Below are 13,965 nucleotides of genomic sequence, written 5' to 3'. Positions count from 1 at the left end.
TTGCCAACCAGCTTGTTCATTTGTGAAATAAAGAGACCTTTTGATATGCTGTGCTTAAAAGTTAAGAAGGTATATGAATGCAGAAGTTCTTATATTTTGCATGAGAATAGTGGGGCTGCAAAATGGTACATGTAGAACTGAATCAGCTAATGTTACTGAGTCTGTGCAGTTTGTCATTGGTGTTTTCTTACCAGCCAGAACTCAAGTAAGGGATCCACAAAGGAAAAAAAAAAAGATTGTGTCTGTGTTAGCACACAGTATAAATAAATTGTGTACAAGGCACCTGGGAGCAGATCTTGGCTTAGCGTGATCCTAAATCGCTGCTAGAGTACTTATCTGCCACTCTTTCCACCTCTGGCCGTGTGACTCTGTTAAACGGTAACACATTTTCTTTCAACCAATGGTGTTAAAAATGGAAGCTTTAATGCTCTTCTCCAAAAGAAAGTATGCTTAAATTGAGTGCACAAGACTCCAAGCACTCCTTCCAATATTAGTCACCTAGAAAATATGTGCATTGGGGTTTCCTCAGATGAAGCCTGTTGTGACCCAGTGTGAAACCAAAAATCTTTCTGCAAGTGCACTGGGCCTTTGGCATTCTCCCCGTCTTCAGGAATTTTTGAAAACATCAGAAGGTATAGGAAATCTTGGGCCTGGACTCTGTGGTGTCTAAGTCATGCTGTTTATTAGAGGAAGGAGGCTTTACAGCCCAAAGCAGTGAACCCAAGTCCTTCAGTGTTCTTTTTTTTCTTTCTTAAATCTATTTTCTGTAATCCTGATTAGGGTCTCCCTTGCACACACATACCTTTGCAGTGGAACACCTGGTACAAACTCAGCCTTGATTGTATTATTATTATTATTATTATTATATTTATATTTATACCCCGCCTCCCCCCGAAGGCTCGAGGCGGCTTACATAAACCCGTCCCCTAAAACCATAAAATGACAATAAAAACCAATGATTTACAATAATTGTAACAGCGATGGCGTAGCCTACTCATTTGCTCTCCGCATCCTCATCTACGGTGGGGGGTGACGCTCTCTACCACCAGTTTGTGAGGGGGGGGCTGATCTTCTTTCCGCCCGGCCTCAGTTATAGGCCTGGCGGAAGAGCTCCGTCTTACAGGCCCTGCGGAATGCTGGTAATTCCCGCAGGGCCCTCAGCTCTTCCGGGAGCTCATTCCACCAGGTTGGGGCCAGGACCGAAAAGGCCCTGGCCCTAGTCGAGGCCAGGCGGGCTTCCTTGGGGCCGGGAACGACCAGTAGGTTAGCCCCCGCAGAGCGTAAAGCCCTGCGGGGGATATAGGGCAAAAGGCGGTCCCTCATATATGCTGGGCCTAGACCACGGATGGCCTTGAAGGTCAAAACCAAAACCTTGAACCTGATCCGGAAGGCGACCGGTAACCAATGCAGCTGCCTCAGAACTGGCTGGATGTGAGCCCTCCATGGTGTAGCTGTGAGGACTCTAGCAGCCGCATTTTGGACGAGTTGCAGTTTCCGGATCAAGCCCAGAGGCAGGCCGGTGTAGAGCGAGTTACAGAAATCTAGTCTAGAGGTGACCGTCGCATGGATCACTGTGGCCAGGTGTTCAGAGGACAGATAGGGCGCTAGTAGCCGAGCCTGGCGAAGATGGAAAAATGCCCGGCTAGCTACCTGTTTAACCTGTGCCTCGAGTGTTAGTGAGGCATCGATGGTCACCCCTAAATTCCTGGCCTGAGATGCGATATTAAGTTGCGTCCCGGCCAGAAAGGGTAAGCGCGCTTCCTTGTATTGTATTGTTTTTCTAACATGGTTTAAATATTTCTATCTACAGTAAACCTGGAGAATCATACCAACTCACTGGCCATATTGTGAGCATCTTGGATGCATGAACAGAATAGTCTTTGAACACAGGCTGGATTCATTATTCTATCCCCCCCCCCCCCCGCACAGTTCTATACAGAAAGGATTCTTTGCATAATTTTATGTGGTATCATTTAAACAGCATCTCATTTCTCCAGGATAAGGCATTACTATTTCTTAAGGCACTCTGTAGAACAAACGGCTTTGAATGCTCCTAAATGAAGATATTCACATGACCAACAATCCATACCTCTTCTTTCCAAAAGCTGTGAGTAACCTTGTAACCCAGAGTCAGATGGGTGACATTTCAAGCATTAGTGAGACAGTGGTTTAAAAAAAAAAGACAATGAAATTATTCCTTTTTTCTTAATCACAGAAATCTTTGCACATAATATTTTGCACCTTTTTGTGATAGATATTGCACTATACTTGTGAATAACATTAAGTAGCTAATAGCACCGTTGTAAAAAAACAACTGAAGGGAAATGTTACAAATGAACTCTACTTTTTGTAAATTGGAAATTTTATGGAGGCTGGGCACTCCCACCACCTTCAGCAACAAGAACAAAAAAAATTTACACATCCTGAAAAATGTCTATTAACTGGCACTTTGAAGATAGTGTAACACATCCTTTCCCAGCTGAGAGAGCAAGCACCGGAAACTGCCTTGTGGTGCCTTTGTACTGGAAGTGTAAGGCACCCCTTCATCAGGGCCGATGATGTTTTTGGGCCCCTTGCACAAGGTGTGGATGTCAAGTATTTTTCCTTGCCAATAGTCACAATCATGTGACTTAAAAAGAGTCTCGGAAGGGGCATGAGATCACAACAGTCTCTGAATGGCTCTGGAATATGTTTTGCTTGCCATCCTGTTCACTATATACCTCAGACAGGATACTATAGAGATGTGTTGATCGTTCTGTAGATGTTCATGCAAAGTGTTCTGCACTTCGACGATTCACCCTATTTAGTCTTTATTACCCCAGGAGACTGATTCCGATCACATTTTACAACAGGAAACTGAAACATGAGCAAATGCTAAATTTGGAAGGAGATGCCCCAATCTAATAAGAAACTCTACACCTTTATACATTGCAGGCTGCAGTTCTCCATGTGCTGCCATCGGTCAAATGCCTTCTGTGCATCTTAAGAGAGTGGACTGGCAACTAATCCCCAAGTTAGCATCCGTGTCTGATGTACAGTCACTAGGGAAAACTAAATTCTGAATACAAGGATTGGTACTGAAAATGCCTGCCAATAAAGTCTCTCTGCTACTGATCTTCTTTTCTTGGCTGAAATGGTTCTTTACCACCAGTTTGTACCATCTTCCCAGTGACATTTTGTATTTACTTATTCTTTTGAAAGACAGTTTATGGCTAAAGTAGATAAGAAATATGTCCAACATCTGTTATGTGGGACAGAGAAGGAATCCAGAGAAAGAAGAATGGATGTATTCAGTGGAGTACAAACCATTGGCTTGATCTGATGGCATCTGGACCCAGACTTGGTCGTTCTCTTTGAGTTCAAGCACAGCACTTCCGGAAGCCTGGTCCAAGTAGCCCTTTTTGTATTCATCATAGGTATAGGTGGCAGGTACATTGTTCTTGTAAAGTGCCACCCAGACATTAGTTCCTTTAACATGGACATGATAGGCAAAGTAGTAGATGCCAGAGATGGGACACGTGAAGATCCCTGTCACTGGATTATAGCCATTATGCCCGTTGTACAAAGTCCTGTCGAATTTTACTGGCATGCCTGAGGCTGGGAATGGCGAGGTCAAGATGGCAGTGAAGGCAGGTACCATCTGGGCAGATAGTTCCCCTTTGCCATACTGTGGCTTTCCATGCTTGCCGTTCCCCAGCACTGCTCCCTCTACACCTCCGTCTGGCAAATGAAGGCCAGCGATGCCTGTCTCGTCAAACATCCCTGGTGCACCGGGTGGCCCGGGTGGCCCTGGTGGTCCCGGTGGTCCATTTAATCCCGGATTTCCAGGAACCCCTGGTGGCCCCATGGGACCAACAATTCCTGGCTCACCTACTTTGCCATTTCCTGGTGGCCCTGGGAAGCCAGGCTCTCCTTTTAGGCCTGGTAAACCTTGAGGGCCCATTGGACCAGAAGGCCCCTGTAAACCTGGTATGCCTGATGGCCCTCGAAGGCCTGGTTGTCCTGGGATACCACCGTCCCCCTTGGGGCCCATAGGCCCTGTTTGTCCAGGCACCCCAGGAAGCCCTATGAAACCGTTTTCTCCTTTGGGGCCCATTGGGCCAGACATCCCTTGGGGCCCAGGCAACCCCCTCTCTCCAGAAATCCCTGGCTTCCCCACAAAACCACTAGGCCCTTGGTCCCCACGCATGCCTGGTATTCCTGCGGGCCCAGTTGGTCCAGGCTCACCTTTTGGGCCTGGAATTCCATGCTTGCCTGGCATGCCCATAGAACCAGGAGGTCCTGGTGACCCAGTAACACCAGGTGGGCCCATCTCTCCCGGCTCACCATCTATCCCAGGTTCCCCTTTGTCACCAAGGGCTCCCGGTATCCCTGGCTGGCCCCGGTCTCCCTTCAAGCCAGGCAGACCTGGCTTCCCATATCCTGTAGGCCCAGGCATACCCGGAAGACCACGGAGGCCAGGCTCCCCTTTAGGACCCAGAGGGCCTTGCATGCCTGGTATTCCAGCTGCACCCGGTATGCCAATTCCATCAACTCCAGGTGGGCCACGGGGACCCATTGCCCCAGGCTGCCCAGTGATCCCGGGCTCACCCGGAGGCCCCAAGTCTCCTTTCTCACCTGGAGCCCCGGGCAATCCATCAAGTCCAGGTTTCCCAATGCCCATAGGTCCTGGAGGCCCCGCAGGGCCAGGGCCTCCTCCATTCCCCCGTTGCCCAGGCAACCCTGGTTTTCCAACTCCATTTTCACCCTTCATGCCACGTTCGCCACGGGGACCCGGCTCTCCTTTTGCCCCAGGCTCCCCCCGGAATCCGGGTAGGCCTGGACTACCTGTTGGGCCTGGTTTCCCATTCACAGAAATCCCAGCCGGTCCAGGCAAGCCCGGTGGGCCTGGCAAGCCTCTTGGCCCTTGCTCTCCTCTTATGCCAGGCTCTCCTTTCATCCCAGGCATCCCTTTCATCCCTGCCTTGCCGGGAAGCCCAGGGATGCCCGGTTTGCCGATGCCAGAAAAGCCAGGTGGGCCAGCAGGGCCTGGTTGGCCATGAAGTCCTGGCTTGCCGGTGCCTGGTTTCCCAGGGTAGCCAGGTGGGCCAGGAGGACCTCTGGGGCCAGGCTTCCCAGGAGGTCCAGGTTCTCCTTTGAGGTCCATTGGCAGGAGTGGTGGCATATCTGCAAAGAGAAAAGAGACACATTAATCAGAATTGTGGAGACGAGGGTGCTACTTCTAAAATTTAGCAAATACCCGGCGTAGCCCAAGAAAAAATACTGACTTTTTGTTGCAAATACTTCTATAGTGTTTCTTTTTTTAGCCCACCACTTTCAGCTATTGTCTTATTCTGCATAGAGAATGCATTACATGTGTGTTCGTTGGGGCTACACCAAACAGATTTCCCTTGACCACCCAGGTAAACTGGTTCTAGATAGGAGTGCATTGTATAATAATATTGACCACTGAGGAAGACCCTTGAGGGTCGAAATGCATTTGGTCTGTTCATGTGCAGTTAGATCTGTAAAGCTTTTATTTTGTTTTTAACATTATATCGGTGCACTGTAATAAATATTTTTAAAATATTGTTTTACAGCTCAACTTTTGAGTTCCTGACTTTGTTAAAGTTGGGTTTCCGTTCCCTTTTTGGTTTTGCGCTAAAACTCAGGTGCCTGACATCTGAACTAGGTTCTTTTGCTGCTGAAAGTCTGAGCAGATGCAGTACTGATGCCAAAACAGGTATTTTCAAAGGAACTCTTGCTCCTCTCCCCTTCCTTCCTGTGGCCGTGGTCTGGAAACCTCTGCTCACTAACAATGGCTGTCTCTTAGTTTGGTGGGTTCAAATGAGTAGCTGTGTTGGTCTGAAGTAGCACAATAAAATCAGAGTCCAGTAGCACCTTTAAGACCAACAAAGATTTAATCAAGGCGTGAGCTTTCGAGTGCAAGCACCCTTCGTCAGACTATGATCTTCTTACATGACAGGAAATATATAGCAAAAATCAGTTCTGTTACATCTGTGTCACAACAGGATACAGCCAATGATAATCCTTTGTCAAAACAGCCAATGAATCCCCTAGAATTCAGTGTACTTTACAAAGAGAAATCAAAGTGTTTGCTTTGGAAATCTCTGCGCCAACCTGATGGTTAGGGACAAGGCAGATATTTATCTTATTAAAAAGCATAAGGTAATATTAATAATACATTAATGCATCGTAAGTAATGGTAGCTGGAGCCATGTGTGCGCATGAGTGTGTGCTTGCCCGCCCTCTGGGTAAGTTTCTAAGTTAACCCCCATGCCCTATTTACTTAACGTTTATTTTACCATTAACAGTTCAGAAACGGGTGTTTTAGACCACATTTTATTGTGGTGAAGACAACCATGGTAACCCTTCTGTTTATTGTACACACACTGCACCTAACTAAAGCTAGGATTAGGTTTTGTGGTAGTAATTAGAAGTCGTTCAAATGCAGAGTCCTGATGGCTGAAAAATAAGTCTGGCTCTTAATTGTTTGCGCTGGCTCCTAGATCCAAAGAAATATTTTTGGCCTGTAGAACTGAACTGTCTCAGCATCCTCCTAAGACTCATTGTATGCTGCAGTTTTATATGCCTTTATAGGAACCTGTGTGGAAAACCTAACCTATGCAATGAATGCTCTGTTTTGGGATCTTCTGTCCTCTGCTCTTATGATTCTATGCGCTATCCTGATCTAGTGGCTGGGTTAATAACCACCCCTTTGAAGAAACTCCAAAGAATGTTCAGTGATTGTTAAAAATGATTTATTTCAGCCAACAGGAAATCATTGCAGTAAATTAAATGACACAAGTGAGTGCTGAGTGAACAGCCTGCAATGCAATATTTTTGTGCATTTATGTTCTTTTTTTATATATATCAGAAGAATTAGTGCTGGGCGTGCCTGATCTTATTTTTCTTCTGTTAGCAGAAAAGTTCCGAACTTATCTGCATATCAAAGGCTGGCTAACATCTGTCACCCTAATAAAGGTCACATGAGCATCATGTTGAAGGAAATTCTTGCCAACCAGCATTTGTCACTTGAATAACGCAGCCAGGGAGAGTGGGGTTTTAAGCTTGTATACTTAAGCAGGATTTCTTCTTTCTGCATCCGGAAAAATGCCTTCCCAGGAAAATTATTTCAATATGTTCTTATGATGGAGTTGATAGTTTAAAAGAATTTGTTTTCTAGGTCATCGAAACAAGGAAACAGTCAAGTTCACAAGAGGTGGGGGCACAAGTGTGTGTGTGTGTGTGGGGGGGGACAATCCCCAGTCTTATGAAAAGAAAAACGTGGGGAGAGATACAACTTGCCAGCTTCTAGCTGGCTAAGACAGCAGACAGGAAAACCAAACCGGGGACGCTGGTGCTGGAAAAGTGGACAATGCAGTCCTGATGCGATCTTATTTCACCACAGTAACGGAGCCTCTGTTGAACAGAAACTGTCAGGGTAGTGGTGGTGATGGTGGTTTTGTACCCTCCTGCTGAGACTCAAGGAGCCCTAGTTCTAAATGCCAGTGGTGACCACATGAGCAGAAAAATAGAAAAAGGTTTCTAACAGTACCAGAATGTTTGGATGGCCTCCAACTCTGGCACACTACCCTATTTGGAGGGTAGACTCTGAGGCATTGTACATTTTAAGGCCCTCCTCCAAACCTCCAGGAATATTTCCAACCCAGGGGTAGCCAACCTCTAGGTGGGGCCCAGAGAGCTCCTGGAATTACAGCTCATCTCCAGATTATAAAGATCAGCTCCTCCAGCAAAACCGGGTGGACAGGGTCGTTGTGCAGAAGAAACATTTAAGGTTATTGCGGAGATGAAACACTTGAGGCCTACTTCACAAGGTTTTTGTGCTGATGAAACAGGAAGTTTCTGATACTTGTCAGTCTCTCTCTCACATGACCATGTTGTTTTATTTCATTCTGACAGGGCAAGAATGAAGGCATGATGCTCGAGGCTTGCTCTGAGGCAATGGCCTGACAGCCGAGTCCTTGCAGCTGTCAGGAGGACATGGACCTCTGTGCCTCCCAGGTGTGGGAGAGCTTTCTTCCAATATTAGCATGTATGGAAAAACACCCGCTTGTCCAAATGGAGAGAGCCTGGGAGAGTGCTCTTTTGAGGAGCTTGCATGTAATGGCTCTGTTTGGTATATGCATGCAAATGGAATGGAGGACTGAAGCCCCTTCTTCACGTGTGCAGCAATCATGATCAGAAGACTCTGATCCTCCAGTGCCTGGTTGGTATGGAACTCCACGGCACATGCAAATCGGCCTGTGTGGCTTCTCTGGAGGATTTCTCTCTTGTAGAGCTTTTCAACCTTATGGTACGTTCCCAGTCTTTAGAATCATAGAGTTGGAAGGGGCCATACAAGCCACTGAGTCCAACCCCCTGCTCAATGAAGGATCAGGATCTAAGATTCATATACTACAAAAAATATAAAGTGATCAACAGACATTACCCTTCTTATGCCAAGAAGCGAAAATTATTCCCTCGTCTCCAACAATGAGTGTTTTAATATGGACCACTTAATAGATGCCCCTGTCCCCTTTGACCATCCTTTTGTATTCACAATAAGAGTGGTTCAGGAGTAAAATCGGGATATTCAGGACACTATAACACTTCTTCAGCTGAGCAAGAAAATGGGGACAAATTATTCTGGATTAATGCAAATGGAGACAAGAAGGCAGCATTGGGCATGTGCTGAGAGAGAAACTTCTCAACTTGGCTGCACAAGACAGGCAGGTTTCGTTTGCTCACTGCCTTTCCAATGCTGGAATATGGGGGACAGCCTTCCAGTGGCTGAACTTCCTCCAGGGTCGTGGGCAGAGGGTTGCTGTGGGTGATAAGCAATCGTGCCACTGTCAACACTCTTGTGGAGTCCCACATGGTGTGATACTATCCTGCACATTATTTAACATCTTTTTATCCCCTTTTGCCCAGCTGGTCCATAGATTTGGACTTGGGTGTCATCAATATGTGGATGACACCCAGCTCTGTCTTCTGATGGACAGCTGTCTGAACTCACCCCAGAAACATTCACCAGTTGTTTGGAAACAGTGATGGCTTGGATCAAGCAGGGCTTCCTGAAGCTCAACCCCTCCAAGGCAGAGGTCCTGTGGCTGGGTAGGAAGGGACCGGGAGGGGAAGGGTGGTTACCCTGCTGACGGTTGTGCAATCCTCTAGGAACTTGGATGTGATTTTCAATTCCTTCTTATCTATGGGGGTGTAAGTCACTAGAGTTGCACAGAAGGTGTTCTACCATCTTCAACCTAGCACCATACTAGCACCATACCTGGCCCCATAGCTAGCATACCTGGCTCCATACCTAGCCCCATACCTGGTCCCAGAACACCTGGCTACAGTGATCCACACAATGGTCACTTCCAGGCTAGATTACTGTTATTCGCTCTATGCAGGCCTGCCCTTGTCCCTGACCTGGAAACTACAATTAGTCCAGAATGTTGCAGCATGGGTCCTCACTAGAACACCTTGGAGGGCCCATATTCGGCCCATACTGAGGCAGCTGCGCTGGCTCATGAAAGAATTCCAGATCAAGTTCAAGGAAGTGTTACTGACCTTTAATGCCATTCGTGGTCTGGGCCTGACATACCTGTGGGTCCACCTTACTATATCCCCCGGAAAGTGCTTTGCTCCACCAATGCAAACAGATCACTGGCCTGAGAGACACACGCTTGGCCTCAATTAGGGCCAGGGCCTTCTTGGTTCTGGCCCCAACCCTTGTAGAATGAGATACCAGAATAGCTAGGGGCCTCACAGCTGAGGCCAGTGAGCTGCTGGAACATCAAAAGGCTCCTCCACAATTCTCTCCCTTCCTGGACCAAGAAGGGAGCTGTCTAATTGACAGCCTGGCAGCTACAGTGGTCTTTTCTATTTTTAATCGCTTTAATGCTAATTGGTTTTATTGACTGTTGTATATTATATTCTGTTGCAAACTGCCCTGAGATGGCTGTGCCAAGAGGGGTGGTTATAGAAATCCAATAAATAAATATCTAATAAACAGACAATCTGAAGTATATGCTTTACTTCAGATGGCGGCTTGTTGGAGTGACCCTACCCCAGAATTCTTTGTAAGTATTGCAGAGTATCCAGAAGAAATTTCCCAGTAGTCCACTGGACTATGAATCTGCCTTCTGGCCACTGCTGCTCTATACCGCCTTGCTATTTCAAATGGGTACCCAGAAGATGCAGTAGATATCTAATGTACAATACCAGAGGTGGCCAAACTGTGGCTTTCCAGATGTCCCTGGACTACAATTCCAATGAGCCCCTCCCAGTGTTGGCAGCGGCTCATGGGAATTGTAGTCCATGGACATCTGGAGAGCCAGTTTGGCCACCCCTGTACAATTCTGTAAGCCTCAATATAAATGTCATAATTAGCAGATTGTATTGTGTCTGCCGGCTATTCTGCCTGACTTGGAATTTAGACTGTAAATGGCTCGGAGGCAAGGAGCTGTTTTTTTCTTTCTTGCTTCAAGCACTATGTGCAGTTATGGTATTTTATAAACAATAAAGGTCAGAAGGCCGACTTGGACTCGGCTACTTAACTCACTTAACATCTGCCCTTTGGACAGCCTTGTGAAATGTCAAGTCCTGCTCAGACTGAACAGTTGTCCTACAGGAACCAGAAACATGAAGGTAGAACACCTGTGCATTCATTGCAACCACATTTCTACTTCCCTTAATATTGGCTCTTGTGTTTAAAAACAACAGCAACCTGTGTCTTGAAGAGTGGATCAATAATGCATTCTGATGCTGATGGGGATTTGAAAAAAAAATTACTGCCAGCTTCCAGAATAACCACTAGGTGGTGATGTTGCACTAAATTCATGATGATTCCCACCTTCCCATTTAACCTTATGCCTCTCTCTATCCCTTTCCCTTTATTGAAGAAGGCAGAGCTGCTTCCACTAGAGAAAAAAGGCCCTCATGCTAATCTTGGGGTTTTGCGGGAGGCAGAAGAGAGCCAGGAGAGAGAAGTCAGTTTGCGTATTTTTCCTATTCATTTTGTGTGTTGGCCAAAAAATAGTTCTTTTGTTACAGGAATATTTTGTTCCTGAGAAAATTCACTGTGTCTAAACATTATAGTTTTCAGTTGCACTGAAAATGAGGTTTTGCGAGGGTCATTGATAGTTTCCAGATACAGGCAGAAATCCTTGAACTCACCCAGTGCAGCTCTTTGAGTCACAACCACAGTGAAAATGGGGTGGATTCAACCATCCTCTATGCTAAGGTGACCATCTGTCCCGCCTTTGGCGGGTCTGTCCCGCTGTGGGGGCATTTGCCCCGTGTCCCATGGCATTTCCCGCCTGTCCCGCGGCATTCTCATATATTTTTTTAATTAATTTAATTAATTTAATTAATTTAATTAATTAATTTAATTAATTAAAAAAATTAATTTGTTTGCTGTGCGGCAGGCAGCTGAATAGGCAGCCTGGCTCAGGAGGCCCCCGAGCAAGCGCCTGGGCTCAGAAGGCTCCCACACAGGTGCCCGGGCTCCGGGGTGGGGCTTCCCGGCCAGGTCTGCTGCCGCCTGCTCAGGTGGCCTTCCTGCCTCCAGACCTTGCCATCTCCCAGGTTGCTGCCGCCCTAAGGTCAGTCAGGGAGGGAGGGAGGGGGAAGCGGGGGAGGCCCACTTGCCGCCACCGCTGCCCTTCTAAGGGTCGTGGGGGAGGGAGGGCCCTCCTGCCGCCGCTGCCGCCATGGTGGCGGTGGCGGCACATCCCGCCTTGTGACCACAGATTTCTGGTCACCTTACTCTATGCAACATTCTTCCAAATTAAGGAGCTCTTCCTCCAACAGGAGAGCCAATATGACGTGGTTGTGCACATATGTATTAAATGATGTCAAGTCATGTCCAACTTAAAGCGACTCTAGAAATGAATGACCTCCATAATGTCCTATTTATAACAGCCTGCTCAAGTCTTGCAAACTGAGGCCCATGCCTTCTTTTATTGGGAAAATCCATCCCATATTGGGTCTTCCTCCTTTCCTGCTGCTTTCAACTTCAACTTTGCATTATTGTTGTTTCCAGTGAAGCTTCTCTAAAATGACCAAAGTACGATAGCTTCAGTTTAGTCAGTTTAGCTTCTAGGGCTTGTTCAGGCTTGATTTGATCTAGAACATATTTGTTTTTTTATTCTTCAGAGGACCGTTATATCTGTAAAGGTAAAGGTAAAGGTATCCCCTGTGCACGCACTGGGTCATGTCTGACCCTTGAAGTGACGCCCTCTAGCGTTTTCTTGGCAGACTCAATACGGGGTGGTTTGCCATTCCCTTCCCCAGTCATTACCGTTTACCCCCCAGCAAGCTGGGTACTCATTTTACCGACCTCAGAAGGATGGAAGGCTGAGTCAACCTTGAGCCGGCTGCTGGGATTGAACTCCCAGCCTCATGGGCAAAGCTTTCAGACTGCATGTCTGCTGCCTTACCACTCTGCACCACAAGAGGCTCTATTATATCTGTAGAACATGACATTTCAAATGAATCAACTTTCTTCCTGTCAGCTTTCTTCATTGTTCATCTTTCACATTCATACAGTAATGGAAAATACTGTAATATGAATTACCTTGATCTTGGTCACCAGTGACACATCCTTACCCTTAAGGATCTTTTCTATATCCTTCCTAGCTGCCCTTCCCAGCCTCAGTCCTCTTCTGATTCCCTTTGGGTTGATGATGGAACCAAGAAATAGAAAATCTCTAATAATTTCAGTTTCTTCATTGTTGACCTTAAAGTCGTGCAGTTCCTTAGTATCCAAAATACAGGCTGTGCATCGAAACAGATGTCATGGCATACCGATTTCGTTTAAAACCAGCCATAGCTTTTCTTGATTCACACAATCAGGAACTTAGCTATAATCCATGAAACACAAGCTGATTTTCTTCTGAAATTCTACTGCATGCTCCAGTAGCCAGTGTAAATTTACAATATGATCTCTAGTGTCTCTTCCTTTTCTGAATCCAGCTTCAGCATCTGGCATTTCTCATTCCATATTTGATCAATCTTTGTTGTAAGATTTTGAGCATCAGTTTACTTATGTGAGAAATTAATGCAATGGTCTGACAGTTGCTGCAATGTTTGATGTCTCCTTTTCTTTCTTTTTTTTACAAAATCGGAATTCAGATTTCCAGTCTGTGGACCACTGATGTGTTTTCCATATTTGTTGGCGTATTCTTGTTAAGATTTTGGTAAGATTCTGTTTCTGTGGCTTGGAATAGCTCTACTGATATCCCATCTACTCCTGTTAATTTGTTTTTCCCAGTTGCTGTCAGTGCAGCATTCATGTCAATCTTTGGTTGTACCCATCCTATTTCTCTAGTTCTCACATTTTTTAAAGGCTTTAACTTCTCTCTCTCTTCATCCCTTGGGAGTAGAATTGCCCTAAACAGTTTAGGGTTTTTTCTTTTTCTTTTTTGCAAGTGGGATGATTCTAATGATGTAAGTTTATTGCTAGCCTTGGATCACTGGAGAAAAAATAATTGTCTGGGAAGCTTTAAAAATTGTCTAGATGTAGTGTGTACATGCACGGTTATAGGTTTTAAAAGATGCATGCTCTCAGGAGATGCCAGACAGGTTGCCAGTGAGGCAGTGGTGGGCACACCATGAAGGAAAGGAGCAAGTGAGCAGCTGGGTGTAGTATTGTACACACAATGCCCCCCTCTGCCCAGCTGGTGACCAATTCCTCGAGCCTATCCCCCTTGCTAGCCCTGTGGCAGGACTCTGGTGACTTCGTAGCTGCCAGCCTTGGGCCGGACTCCTGCTTGGCGCTGGTGGCCGGGAAGCAGGGGAGCATTCCAGAGTCGCTGTGGTCAGATGGGTTTGCTAGCTGAGCAGGAGGAGGCTTGAGGCCAGCTGCTTGCTCCATTCCCTTCCTTCATGGCACACCCACTGCTGCCTTTCTGACCACCTGTTTGACCTCTCCTCCTGAGGGCATGCATCTTTAAAAACTTT

General features: G+C 46.4%; 1 protein-coding gene across 3 annotated transcripts in view; it reads right to left on the bottom strand.

The window, feature by feature from the left end:
* Positions 1 to 194: 194 nt before the first annotated feature.
* Positions 195 to 13,965, bottom strand: part of COL8A2 (collagen type VIII alpha 2 chain) — a 167,398-nt gene continuing 153,627 nt past the window's right edge. For all 3 annotated transcript variants that reach the window (XM_077337546.1, XM_077337544.1, XM_077337547.1), the window contains one exon: positions 195 to 5,166. In XM_077337546.1, coding sequence (XP_077193661.1) covers positions 3,245 to 5,166 — 1,922 coding nt within the window. In that variant the 3' untranslated portion in view covers positions 195 to 3,244. The remainder of the gene's footprint in view (positions 5,167 to 13,965) is intronic.

Source organism: Paroedura picta, chromosome 5 (assembly GCF_049243985.1).
Source record: "Paroedura picta isolate Pp20150507F chromosome 5, Ppicta_v3.0, whole genome shotgun sequence".
Taxonomy (NCBI): domain Eukaryota; kingdom Metazoa; phylum Chordata; class Lepidosauria; order Squamata; family Gekkonidae; genus Paroedura; species Paroedura picta.
This window is presented reverse-complemented; position numbering and strand designations above follow the sequence as displayed.